Source organism: Loxodonta africana, chromosome 2 (assembly GCF_030014295.1).
Source record: "Loxodonta africana isolate mLoxAfr1 chromosome 2, mLoxAfr1.hap2, whole genome shotgun sequence".
NCBI classification, from domain to species: Eukaryota; Metazoa; Chordata; class Mammalia; order Proboscidea; family Elephantidae; genus Loxodonta; species Loxodonta africana.
The window spans coordinates 187,858,338-187,870,797 of record NC_087343.1 but is presented as its reverse complement, the minus strand read 5'-3'; the positions used below and the strand labels follow the sequence as shown (position 1 = coordinate 187,870,797).

General features: G+C 44.2%; 1 protein-coding gene across 3 annotated transcripts in view; it reads right to left on the bottom strand.

Moving 5' to 3' along the window:
- DOCK2 (dedicator of cytokinesis 2) overlaps positions 1 to 12,460 on the bottom strand; it is a 558,619-nt gene that overhangs the window by 127,782 nt on the left and 418,377 nt on the right. For all 3 annotated transcript variants that reach the window (XM_010592406.3, XM_064279098.1, XM_023551366.2), the window contains one exon: positions 1,227 to 1,325. In XM_010592406.3, the coding sequence (XP_010590708.1) occupies positions 1,227 to 1,325 (99 nt within the window). The remainder of the gene's footprint in view (positions 1 to 1,226; positions 1,326 to 12,460) is intronic.

The following is a 12,460-nucleotide window of genomic DNA, read 5'->3' as shown; positions in this document are numbered from 1 at the left end:
TGCTTATTCGGGGCCTCTTCTTTTTCCATGTAAAGTTGGTGATTTGTTTCTCCATCTCATTAAAAAATGTCATTAGAATTTGGATTGAGATTGCATTGTACCTGTAGATCACTTTAGGTAGAATAGATATTTTCATCACAATGTTGAATATTCTTATTCATGAGTAAGGTATGTTTTTCCACTTTACTTTTTGTATCTCCCCAAAAAGGCTCAATGTCTTGCAAATCTTACCCTGATGGGGGAGACCATCTCACTGCTGAAAAGATGGAGTAGGATATTGGCTGTGTAATGATTCCCTTTCTATGGGCCACTCTCTGAGGCTGGTCCAACTCTGGTGCCCTTGGTCCCGCCAAGAAGCATGCAGAGTGTGCCTCTGGCAGCAGGACTCCTGAATCTGACAGTAGGAAGGAGACAATGACAAAGGCTGGAACCAGACTGACCAGTGTCTGGGTGACCATGCTGAGGGCAAAGGTGCTATGTTGCACTCCAGGGACAGCCTGGGCTGGGCTCCATTTTGATGAAATCATCTGCTGCAGAGATATGAACCCAGAGGCCACAGGCAACAGTCCTGGAGCAAACAAGTCCTCAGAGGAGAGGAGAAGTAGGGGCCTCAGAGGCCAATTTCCTCCACCCAATATCCAACTTCCTGTCTATATTATACTGCATTGTATCATATTCTATTGTACTTACTATACTATTATATATTTTAAAATACATATTAGGTATCTTCTACTGGGCACTTAATATGTGATGGGCTCTGTGCTCTCATTTAATCCCTTAACAACTATATGACAAAAATGGCATTATCCTCACTTTACAGATGGGGAGAGTGAAGCTCAAAAGAGGTTAACTTGCTCATGGTCACACTGCTAACCAGTGACAAATCTTGGACTCAAACCCAGGACTGTCTGATTTCAACACTTATGCTCTTAGGTCCCCAGATGCCCATGATTCATTAACCAATATTTGTTGAGACATATCTAGATTACATTCTAGACATTTAGGTCTTGTTGCTGATATGGACTGAAGACGTATTCTAGAAGTGAGATTTACAAGTCTAGATGGGAATGAGAATTCAGGAGTGAGCCTGACATGTTTATAAATGTAGATACAGACATATGCAAGTTCTTATGGGCAGAGAATAAAGCCCTCCTTGTCCTATGCTCCTGAGAACACAGAGGGCACCACATCTCCCCCACCCCACCCTCAGCACCTTGTAGACTCACCACAAGTTCAGAGCTGGTCTGGAAGGTCTCAATATAGGAGGAATAGTGCTGGTCACCCATCTGATTTAAGATGGCTGTCATACATGCCACAAAGTGACTCTGCAAGAAATAAAGAACAAATACCATGAAATAGTGGAGCAGGGACCATGGGATTCATCCTCTCCGTTTCCTTGACTTCAAACTAGAACACACCCCCACCATCCCAGATGAGTGTAGAAAGTGTAGAAAGGGATGGAGAATCTCTCCTTACCAGATCAGCACGTGAAAACTTCCCCATGAGGAAATATCTCCTTATGGTTCATTCATTTAAATATTGCTTATTAAAAACTTTCTACGTGCCTGAGACTTTAATAGGAGCTTTCTATAATTATACAGAAAATAAGACACAATCCATTCCTTCCTCAGGCTCACAGCTGCTTGGGGAAGAAAGATGAGAAAACTTTACCTCCTCTGCAGCTTGTGGGGGGAGAAAAAAGTACTGTGCTGGGCATCAGGGGCTCTGTCCTACATTGAGATCCTAAAGAGGATCTTAAGAGGGGTTCCTTTCCTGATAAATAATTTTACACATCTAAGCCTCAGTTAAGGAGCCCTGGTGCCATAGTGGTTAAAGCACTGGGCTTCTACCTGAAAAGTTGGGGGTTCAAACCCACCAGCTGCTCCGTAGCAAAAAGATGTGGTAGTCTGCTTCCGTAAAGATGACAGCCTTGGAAATCCTGTGGGGCAGTTCTACTTTGTCCTATATGGTCACTATGAGTTGGAATCAATTTGACAGCAGTGGTTTGGTTTTTTTTTTTTTTTTTTTGGTTTAAGCTCCAGTCATCTGCTCCGTAAAATGGGACTAATAATCCACTGCATTTCTATCCTCTGTCGAGTTTCAAAAGAATCAAATGGCTTCCATAACACTTTTTCCCTTTTATTTTGGTAAAAAAAATATATTACAAAACATTTGGTAATTGAACATTTTTTACATGTACAGTTCAGTGACATCAATTCTGTTTATCATGTTATGCCACCATCACCACTATCCTTTATCCAAATTATCCCACCACCCTTAATAGAAACTCAGTGATCCCTAAGTAATGATTTCCCCCCTCCCACCCACCCCTGGTAATCATTACTAATCCTTGGGCACTATACATTTGCTTATTTCATATAAGTGGGATCATACAATCTTTATTCTATTGTGACTGACTTATTTTACTCAGCATAATGTTTTCAGGATTCATCCCTGTTGCAGCACAGATCAGGGCTTCATTTCTCTTTATGGCAGAGTAATACTCCATTGTATATATGTACTACATTGTGTTTATCCATTCATCTGTTGATGGACACTTAGGTATTTTTCTACCTTTTGGCTGTTGTGAATAGTGCTGCAATGAACATTGGTACAGGCTTCTGTTTATGTACCTGCTTTCACTTCTCTTGGGTATATAGCCAGGAGTGGAATTGCTGGATCATATGGTAGTTCTATGTTCGACATTTTAAGGAACGATCAAACTGTTTTCCCCCATAGCACCTTGAAATGTATTCAAGTTCTATGTAAAAGGATCAGTTGCTGGACCACTATGAGTCAACCAAAGAGAACTCACCACCTACCACAGCCCAGCACTTGCTAAGGGCTGTGGTGGATAAAAAGAATGGGAAGTGATGGCCTTTGTTCTTCAGGAGTTATGATCTAATTGGGCAAGCATGATTAACGTCCAAGAGGAAACAAAGTACAAGACCCTTGGTGACCCAGACCAAGTGCCAGAGGAATTCAGACAAGGGGGAAATCAACACAGGACTTAGAGAGGAGGTGGATTTGGAAGGACCTGTGGGATCAGAGGAGCAAGACCATAGCCTTTCATGAGTCTGAAGATCTCACCACACCATTTTCTGCTATTTCCCTCCCAGATTCTAGAGGTGGGAATGGAGAAAGTCTGTATCAGAGTGTGTTTGCTGTTCGTACTAGTGTCTGCAAGCAGCATTTAGGAAGATCTACTCTGGAATCCTCAGTTAACATGCCTAGCTGCTAACCTGGTTGGAGGTTCAAGTCCACCCAGAGATCCCTCAGAAGAAAAGCTGGTGACCTATTCCCGAAGAAAATCAGTCATTGAAAACCCTATGGAGCACAGTTCTACTCTGACACATGTGGAGTCACCATGAGCAGGAGTTGACTCAATAGCAACTCCGAATGGTTTTACTCTGGAAACCTGGTAAAGGAAACATTGACCGAAATTCCACCAGAGGTGAGAAGCTGCTCATGACTACTTTCTACAAGATTCCACTGGGGCTGCCATCTTAACAAAAGGAAGTTCCATTGTAGGTTGGCCAAGGACAGGCTTGGGAGCAATGGCATGGCTGCTGTAATGCCCCTACAACTAAAGGGTATAGGACATCATGCATGCCCAAGAGGTGGACTTGGAAGTGTTGTGTTTGAACCAAGAAAATGGGTTTGGCATTACAAACTGCTGCTTTTGTTAAAAAAAAAAAAAAAAAAAAACCTTTGTTAAAAAAGTATAAGAAATAGGAAGACATGGAGCTTCCCAGATTACAGGTTTACAGTAGTTACAGTGGTGAGGGAGGAAGCTGGATGACCCCCGGAAGCCACTTCTGCATTCCTACACAGGAAGCCATTGGGTAGCCAAATGTTCTTCAAGCTCACTTTCCCCAAAGTGGGTCCCAAAATCTGGACCCTCATTTGCTTCTAAATCCTTTTAAATTAGGGAGTTAGGGAGAGTATGCTTTCTCTGTCAGCAGGATGGGAATTGGCAGGGCCCAGTGCAAAATGAAAATACAGGACCCTTGTTAAATATTATTCAGAAGTTCAAGTTGACAACAGTGGAGCACTAAACCATGCAGGGGACCCTTCTAAGGCCCGGGTCCTGTGCAACTGCACAGGCCATACCCCTGCCTGCCGGGGCCACCACACTCACATACCACGAATGTTTAGAAAACATGCAATGGTGGCAGGGAACATAAAGCTGGGACTCTCAGGAGCAACAGCCAAAAACAGTTTGTTGATGGGACCTGCAGCCTACACTGGACTGACCTCTTTGGCCATTCAGGAGTTAAATTCTCTCTCCTGCTCAGACCCCCAGGGGGTGGTGGTGAGTTTGTAAAATGACAGGTCCTTTTCAAGCCAGACAGAACACCACCATCACTGCTAAATTAACAAGGTCCCACTTAAACAAAGAACTTATCTTTATTACTGTTTATACCTTAAACCAAGAAATCATCTTTAGTGTTATTTATATCTCCAGCCAGGCTGAATGCAAGGAAGAGAGATCTGAGAATTTGGGGGTATGTGCCTGTGCGGACGTGTGTGTTCCCTCTACTCCTCCGTCTCCATCCCTTCTCTCCCTTCCTTAAAAAATTCAGCCTGTGGCCACTAGAGGGCTTTTCTTTTCACATAGTAGCTGCTGTGCAGTTTGTTCGGCTTTTTATTTATTCCTACGTGAGCAGACCCACTACACTTCTTGCATATCCACAGCGAAAATTACAGTATAAAGGACTTATTCTTCCTTCTTTTGGAGTAATCCTGCCACTGGTCAAAGCCTGGCTTGGTTTGCAAGGAAGGGGGGCCGACCTCTGCAGGTAATTCTGCTGCTTCCAGGTAAGAGATTGGTGGACGTTTTATTTTTTGTGATCGATGAGCTTCTCAGAGGAAATGCGATTATCTCTTGGACAACAGTTTACTTTTCAAGCTTTGGCTTCCATGAGTTCTGGGATTGTGAGCTTGTGTGTGTGTGTTGGAAAATCCACCATTGTCAGACTGCAGGATTCCCCCAAATGCATAGATAGGGAACACTTGTTATTTCCAACGGCTTGATTTGAATTTAAAGGGGGGGTGGTGGGAGAGTGGAGCAAAAAACCAACCTCAGAGCTCAAGTTGCCTGGTATTACCTTGAAAAGGTTGCATCGTCTTAAACCTTGTTGAGAGAAACTTCGATGTTTCATTTTAAAAGAAAAAAAAGGGGGGGGGCGGATTCTTGTCCTCATATAGAGAGAGTGATCATTTTCTAAAAGAAACCATGATCTTTTTATAAGGAGTTGGTCAGTGTGTTAGAGTTCACGGATCAATCAAAATTACTTTCACCAGCTTGTTAATGTCTTCATTCTCACTACCACATAGGAGAACCCGGCTGGGTGCCTTTTAGTTCTATTTGTAGTGCAGTGTGACTGAAGTTTGGACAAGTTACCTGCAAATGGCTGTTAATGAAAAATAACACTGTTTTGCTTCTGACCAGAAGCATTGTTTTTTTCCTACTGGGGTGTCGAGCCCACTTTGGTATTGAATCTGTCAAAAACCAACACGATCTGACTGATTGATACTTGAAATGGACTAAGACACCAGCAGCAGGTTTGTATTTGGAAAAGGCTTCTCTGTTATTAAAAAAAAAAAAAACAAAAAACCTCTGTGTCACAGAATGATAGAATAACATTATGCTTCTCAATCTTTATAAGAATGGCAATGGTGAGCCACCCCTTTGCCTCCTGGCCCCCTCCCTTTTGTAAGTTTGAGACCTTACTTCTGCATCCACCATGTTTTAAATTTTTAGAAATAGGAATTGGTGGTGGGGGTGATAATTCAAAATGTATTTGCCCTAGCAACTGAGATACTTCTGACGTTGACACTGCTCAAACTTTATAGTGTAGCAGCTCAAACTCCCATCTCTGCCAGCAACAAGACAAAGCCTGAATACTGTATGGGGGAAAGAGGCACGGAGGGAACCCCTGCAGCCCAGGCTATGGAGAATCTTTCTCTTTCCATCCTTGGAAAAAAATTGGTAATCAACATAGATTTACTACCGAGGCAGGAGGCAACCACTCAGCCATACCCCAGCAGCATGCCAGGTGCCTGCATGGGAAATTGCTTCTGAACACAGAACACCAGGGGGACCTGCATATTAATTCCAGAGAGAAATCGTATCCGAGACGCTGGCACAAACCAGGCAAAGTCACCTCGGCTTCGTTCGGGGTGGTTGAAAATGTAGCTAATGAATCGCAGCATGAAGAAACACAATTTGAAACTAGGTCAAATGTGTAAAAATAAGTGCAATCATCAGAGGCACTTGGCTGATGAGGGGCTACTTAACACTGTGAGTGGCAGGGCTTATTTGCCGTATGCAATCCTCCACAGTGATCCGCGACAATGAATCCTCTTAATTAATTCAGCCCATCAGTATGTAGGGAGGTCTTGCACACCTGGGAGAGAGCTGAAGCCCCAAAGGAAAACAATCAGGGTCTCTTAACTGTGTGACAGCAAGAGGGGACAAGAGAACCCCAGTACTGTGTGATCCAAATGAATCAGCTGGGATACTAGGTGAGTGTGATCAGGAGAGGAGCCTTTCCCAAATCATTCCACCCCTTTGCATAAAAAAATTAAAATGATAATAATAACGGTGATGATGTTGATGAGGATGATACCAATAGTTTCGGTGCATAGCACTGAACTTCAATGTATCTGTTTAACCACCTCTAATGCAAACACACCTACACACACAATCCAGACCCCTGCAGTGCTGAGCGAGCCAGAGAAAAGGCTATCAGTCTGTCCTGCCCTGGAGAGCGCAGGAAAACAGGGAGAGGGAGATGGTTTCTGTCAAGGCATCCCCCGCTCACCTGAGATTAGTGGGAGTGATGAGATGCAGAGGGAGGGAAAGAGCCAACTTCGGGAGCTTGCCACCTAAATGCCAACATTACTATGCGATACCAGCTGGTGACACGTTGCTATAGTAACTTCAAATAATGTGCATGACCAAAATAAAATAAAATATAGAAAGCACTAACGAAAGGAGATGAAGGGAAGTTTGCCTGCCAGGGGAGGCTCGCAGGGAAATTAAAAGTTCTTTCCATCAGTCATCTATTTCCTTTGGAAACTTAGAGTGGCCAAATGCCATTCCCAGGTAGCTTCTTCATGAGCCCCCAGGCATGCCATGTGGTTAGATAACATTTTATTCTTGGATGGAATTGGTGCTGTCTTTGTGCCTGGTGAATCCAGGACTGGGGGTGGGAGGCTATGGTGTCAGGAAAAACAAGGACTCTAGAACCTTTTCATATTAGGTGAGAGCTTTGTCAAGCAGCCCAGAGTTGTAATGTGGAGCACTCTTTGGGGAAGCTAAGGTGTGCATTCTGTCTTAGCAACCACCAAGTGCTGGGCACTATGCTAGGTGCTCGTGTATAGCAGTGGGCAGGGCAGATAAGGCTATGCTCCAGTAAGCTTATATCTCGTTCTTCCAGGATGTAGAGGACAAGAGCGGGGGCCTAAGAGCCAGACCACTTAAGTTCAAATCTACCTCTTACTAGTTGCGTGACCTTGGGCAGGGTCTTGGACCTCGGTTTTCTTATCTGTAAAAGGGGATAAAAATATTCCTTACTTCATATGGCTTGGGTGGGGATTAAATTAATTTGTGTAATGCACTTAGAACATAGATAACCATCAATAAAACAGACAAAACTAAACCCATTGCCGTGGAGTTCATTCCAATTCATGAAGACCCCATGTGTGTCAGAGTAGAACTGCACTCCACAGAGTTTTCAATGGCTGTAATCTTACAGAAGTAGACTGCCAGGCCTTTCTTCAGTGGCACTGCTGGATGGACTCGAACTGCCAACCTTTCAGTTAGTAGCCAAGTGCAAACCATTTGCATCACTAGCTATTATTGTTGTTGTTGTTGTTGACTCTGGTCCAGAGAAACTATGTGGATTAGATCACTGAAATTCCTGACCTCGACAGAGGAAGTGATGACGGTGCCTACCCATGACTGCCTGTAGACACATCAAGTCCTCCCAGTCACAGCTTGGGAAAAACAGCTAAGAGCCCTTTGACTCTGAACATGCCTTTGGTTACTGAACACACCCCAAGTCCAGCTGTTCAGTAAATCAAGTGTGTGCCTCTTGGAGCAGAGCATGCTGGGAGATTTCTTTTCTTAGGGGACAATTGCTGGCAGGTAGGAAAAGGGGCAAAGGTGCCCAACTCATTCAAAAGCATGAAATACTACTGTCTTGATCAAAAACTTGGTCCCCCAGCTGTTTGGCTTCAGGATATGACTGTGTGTGAGCTGGCATTCCTTGGTTACTCAGGGGATCCTGCTGTGTGATGGAGTACACAATGTTACCTTCCATCATGAAGAAGCTTTTTGATGGGTAGGGATCCAAGGGACTTGTGTGGTCTGCTCCATGTCAAAGGCACAATGTCACAGGGAACAGAGAGGTCCACTAGGATGTCGTGCACTCTGGATGCACCCTGACATGTTCCATCTGTAAAACATGGTGACTCTCGTGGGCGCCCCTGCTTGGCACTGTGGGCATTAATGATAAATCAGCTCTTGAGCACAAACTAGGTCCAGACCCACAGGCACCGTGTCTCTTTAGAGAGCTATCCTTACTGACAAGGAGCAGAAGGGGAGGGGTAACGAGGCTGCTTTGAATCAAGGCTAGAAGAAGAAGAGCCCTACCTAATTCGTCACACATGCTTCCTTTTAAACTAGCGCCTTCTGATCCTGGCTGAAGCCTCTGCATGTGGCTCTATATTGTGAAGTCACTTTAAATCTTCCAAAGAACACAATGGGGCTTTTAATCACAAGGGGAGGTGGAAGGCAGGCAACGTCCGTTCATTCACTCCTTCTGCCAAGTACCTTACATTGATCATCTTACTGAGTCATCTCAACCACCTCATGAGTCAGTTTATCCCCATTTTACAGATGAGGGAAATGAGACTCAAGGAGCTTAAGCAGCTTGCTTAAGTCAGACATTTGGTGTGTGGTGGGGCAAGAAATAAATCTAGCTCTTTCTGACTCCAAAACCTGTGTTCTTTTTATTAACTGTCTCCCACGTCACCACCGTCGGCTCTGCCAGGGTAGGGATTTGTGTCCATTTATTTATTGCTGTATATCCAGAATCTAGAACAGAATCTACACATTACGTGGCCTCAAAAAATGTTTGTTAGATAAGTGATCGGGATGCTTATAGCATTTCCCCTCCTTAAAATAATGTTTACAGGGCCCTGATGGCACAGTGGTTAAGAGCTCGGCTGCTAACTGGCTGCTAACTAAGAGGTCAGCAGTTCAAACCCATCAGCCACTCCTTAGAAACCATATGGAACGGTTCTACTCTATCCTCTAGGGTCATTATGAGTCAGAACCAACTCAATGACACCTAACAACAACAACAACAATAACAACAAAAGAATGTTACAGAAATCCTTACAATGTTGAAATGTTACGGTCATGTGTTGACCACTTTTGCTTTGGGAGAGGCCAGAAATAAAAGAAGTTTCATTCTACACACAACCATACTCCACCTAAAATTATATTTGATCCAGCCAGAGTGAGATCATTCATTCACACATTCATTCATTTTGCAAATCTTTCTTGAGCACCTGCTATGTGCCAGGTACGGTTCTTGGTGCTAGGGATAAACTGTGAACAAGATTCACAAGTTCCTTCCTCTGACCAAGGAGCCCTGGTGGTACAGTGGTTAAGCACTTGGCTGCTAACCTAAAGGTCAGTGGTTCGAACCCATCAACCACTCCATGGGAGAAAGATGTGGCAGTCTGCTTCAGTAAAGATTACAGCTTTAGAAACCCCATGAGGCCGTTCTACTCTGTCTTACAGGGTCGCTATGAGTCAGAATCAACTCGATGGCAATGGGTTTTGGTCTGAACAATGCCTTTTGCTCACATCCCAGTTGGGTGGAGGGGCAAGGACGGGGAACACCCATAAATGAATGAATGTGTAAGTAAGATAATTTTAGACAGTCACATGCACTACTAATAAAATATTACAATGTGGTGGGATAGAGATGGGGTTAAAAGAGAACTATTTTAGATAGGGCAGCCTCTTTGAGAGTGGATATTTGAGTGAAGACCTGAGTGGTGAGAATCAGTCTTACAAAAAACTGGCAGATCCTGGGGCAAGTGACCAGCATGTGCAAAGTGGGAATGGGCTTGGAGTGTTGAAGGAACTGAAAGAATGCCAGCCTGGCCAGCCAGCGTGAATGAGGGAGAGCGCCATACAAGGTGAGGTTAGAGAGACGTCAGGGGCCAGGTGCTGTGGGTCCTCAGGGGTCATGGGCAAGAGTTTGGACTTCCTTCTCAGTGCAAAGGGACGCCATGGAGTTGGGTTTGAAGAAGCTCACTCTGGCTGGTGTGTGTTTCAAGAGCACCTTCATCAAAGAAGCAGTCCTCATGTCTTACCACACAAGCCCGTCTCCCAGCTCCCCAGCTCTCCTGCTGCAGTTGTTCCAGGCTCATGGGGTCATGAAAAGTACAAATTATGTTTTCAGTGTCAACTCTTCTTCATTGCTAGTGGTGTCATCGCTCCTCAGCAAGTGTTTCTCATTAAAGGATTCTTTTATGGCAGAATCGGACCCTCCTTCAGCAGGAGTGAATGTAGACTCTAGTTTTGCATTGATTCCTGTTGTCTTCAAATTCAGTGGCATTGTCTCCCTGTCTTTCGGAGCTGAATGAACAGGAGCCTACTCCTGACAGGTCCTAGTCTCTGATTAAAGCCCTTCCCGTCTGTAAGACCTGAGAAGCCTCCTTGCCAGGAGAGGTGCTATTATCCAGGGCACCCCAGCTTTTAACGGAACAGAAGGTGATTTTTCTAAATGTTGCTAATTGCATCCATGGGGGTGTGGGTGGGGCGGTTCACCAACTGTGATTGCAAAAAGAACAGTTTCAGACTCAAGGATTTATTCTTAGCATACACCAATGACAGTCTTCCAAACTTCACACTGAACGTCTCCAGAAAGGTTATGCAGAAACCTCTGTCTTGAGTTCTGGACAATGTGGTATTTTCCTCAGCTCACACCTGGCTGAGAAAAATCAAAGCCAGAAGCATCACAAGGGTGTGGAGCTCTGTCTGAGTATCCTGAGCAGCCCCTCACCTGCTCCTGCAAACATTTGCATCCAGGTTAAAATGACACCAAGGTCAGCCTTCAATGGGAAAAGGTGTCACACAAGGATGTTAAGTCTTAGGCAGGAGGTGTCATATGCTAAACGATAACGATAATATATAACTACCATTTAAAGGGCTAAGTATGTCTCAGCCACTGGGCTAGGCCCTCTATTTCTCCATCTGTAAGGACTTTTTACAGGGTCGCGGCAAGAGAAGAAAAGAACTGGAAGAACAAGTTAATATTAGTCGAAGGTAACATATGTCAGATCCTGTTGCTGTCAAGTTGATTCTGACTCATAACGACCCTATAGGACAGAGTAGCACTGCCCCGTAGGGTTTCCAAGGACTGCCTGGTGGATTTGAATGGCCGACCTTTTGGTTAGCAGCCAAACTCTTAGCTGCTGCACCACCAGGGCTCCAGATGTCAGACACTATGCAAAAAATTACACTGATGGTGATAATCACCAACAGTTAATGGGCACTCACTGTGGGCAAACACCACACATGCTTTATCTCATTTCATTCTTGCAATATTCAGAAGTCAATGATACTTTAAAGAAGCTGAGAGGTGACACAACTTGCCTAGTTGGTTCTGCCTAACTCCAGATGCTGTTGTTTTTCTTCAGGGGGGTGAAAAAAAAAGGCTCTATTGTTTTATGAATGTGATACAATCCCATTATAATGAAAATTAAGTAGTACCTCAAAGTACAATATAGGTAAAGAAAAATGTGTGATATTTCACTTCCCTCTCTTCTGAACTAACTTTGAATGTTAGCAAACATTCTAGACATCTCGTGCTTATATGGAGATGGAGGGATGGATAGGTGAATGAAAAAATGGTACACGGATGGATGGATGGAGCTAGCTAGCTACGTGGTATAGGCAGATAGACCAGTTGATAAGGGTAGAAACAGGGCCATATAGACAGAAGCAGCCCTCTCAGTGACTATGCTCTACAGCTTATGAGTCTCCCCTGTTTTTAGGCTCAGCTGAGAATAGCCAACGAGTTGCCAGTTGAATCGATTCTGACTCATGGTGATCCCATGTGTGTCAGGGTAGAACTGTGCTCTGTAGGGTTTTTAATTGCTGATTTTTTGGAAACAGGTCACCAGGCCTTCTGAGGGGCCTCTGGGTGAACTTGAGCCATCAAACTTTCATTTAGCAGCTGAGTGTGTTAACTGTTTTCACCACCCGGGGACTGTGGATACTCCCTCCATTTTTTCTGCAATGCTTGGGGCTCTGAAAGCCAGGAGGGGATTCTGTGTGGGACACCAAAGCTACATAAAAGGAAATATATCTAGTTTTCCAGAGAAATAGCTTTGCCAGAGGGCAATGGACTAGGTATCTTAAGTC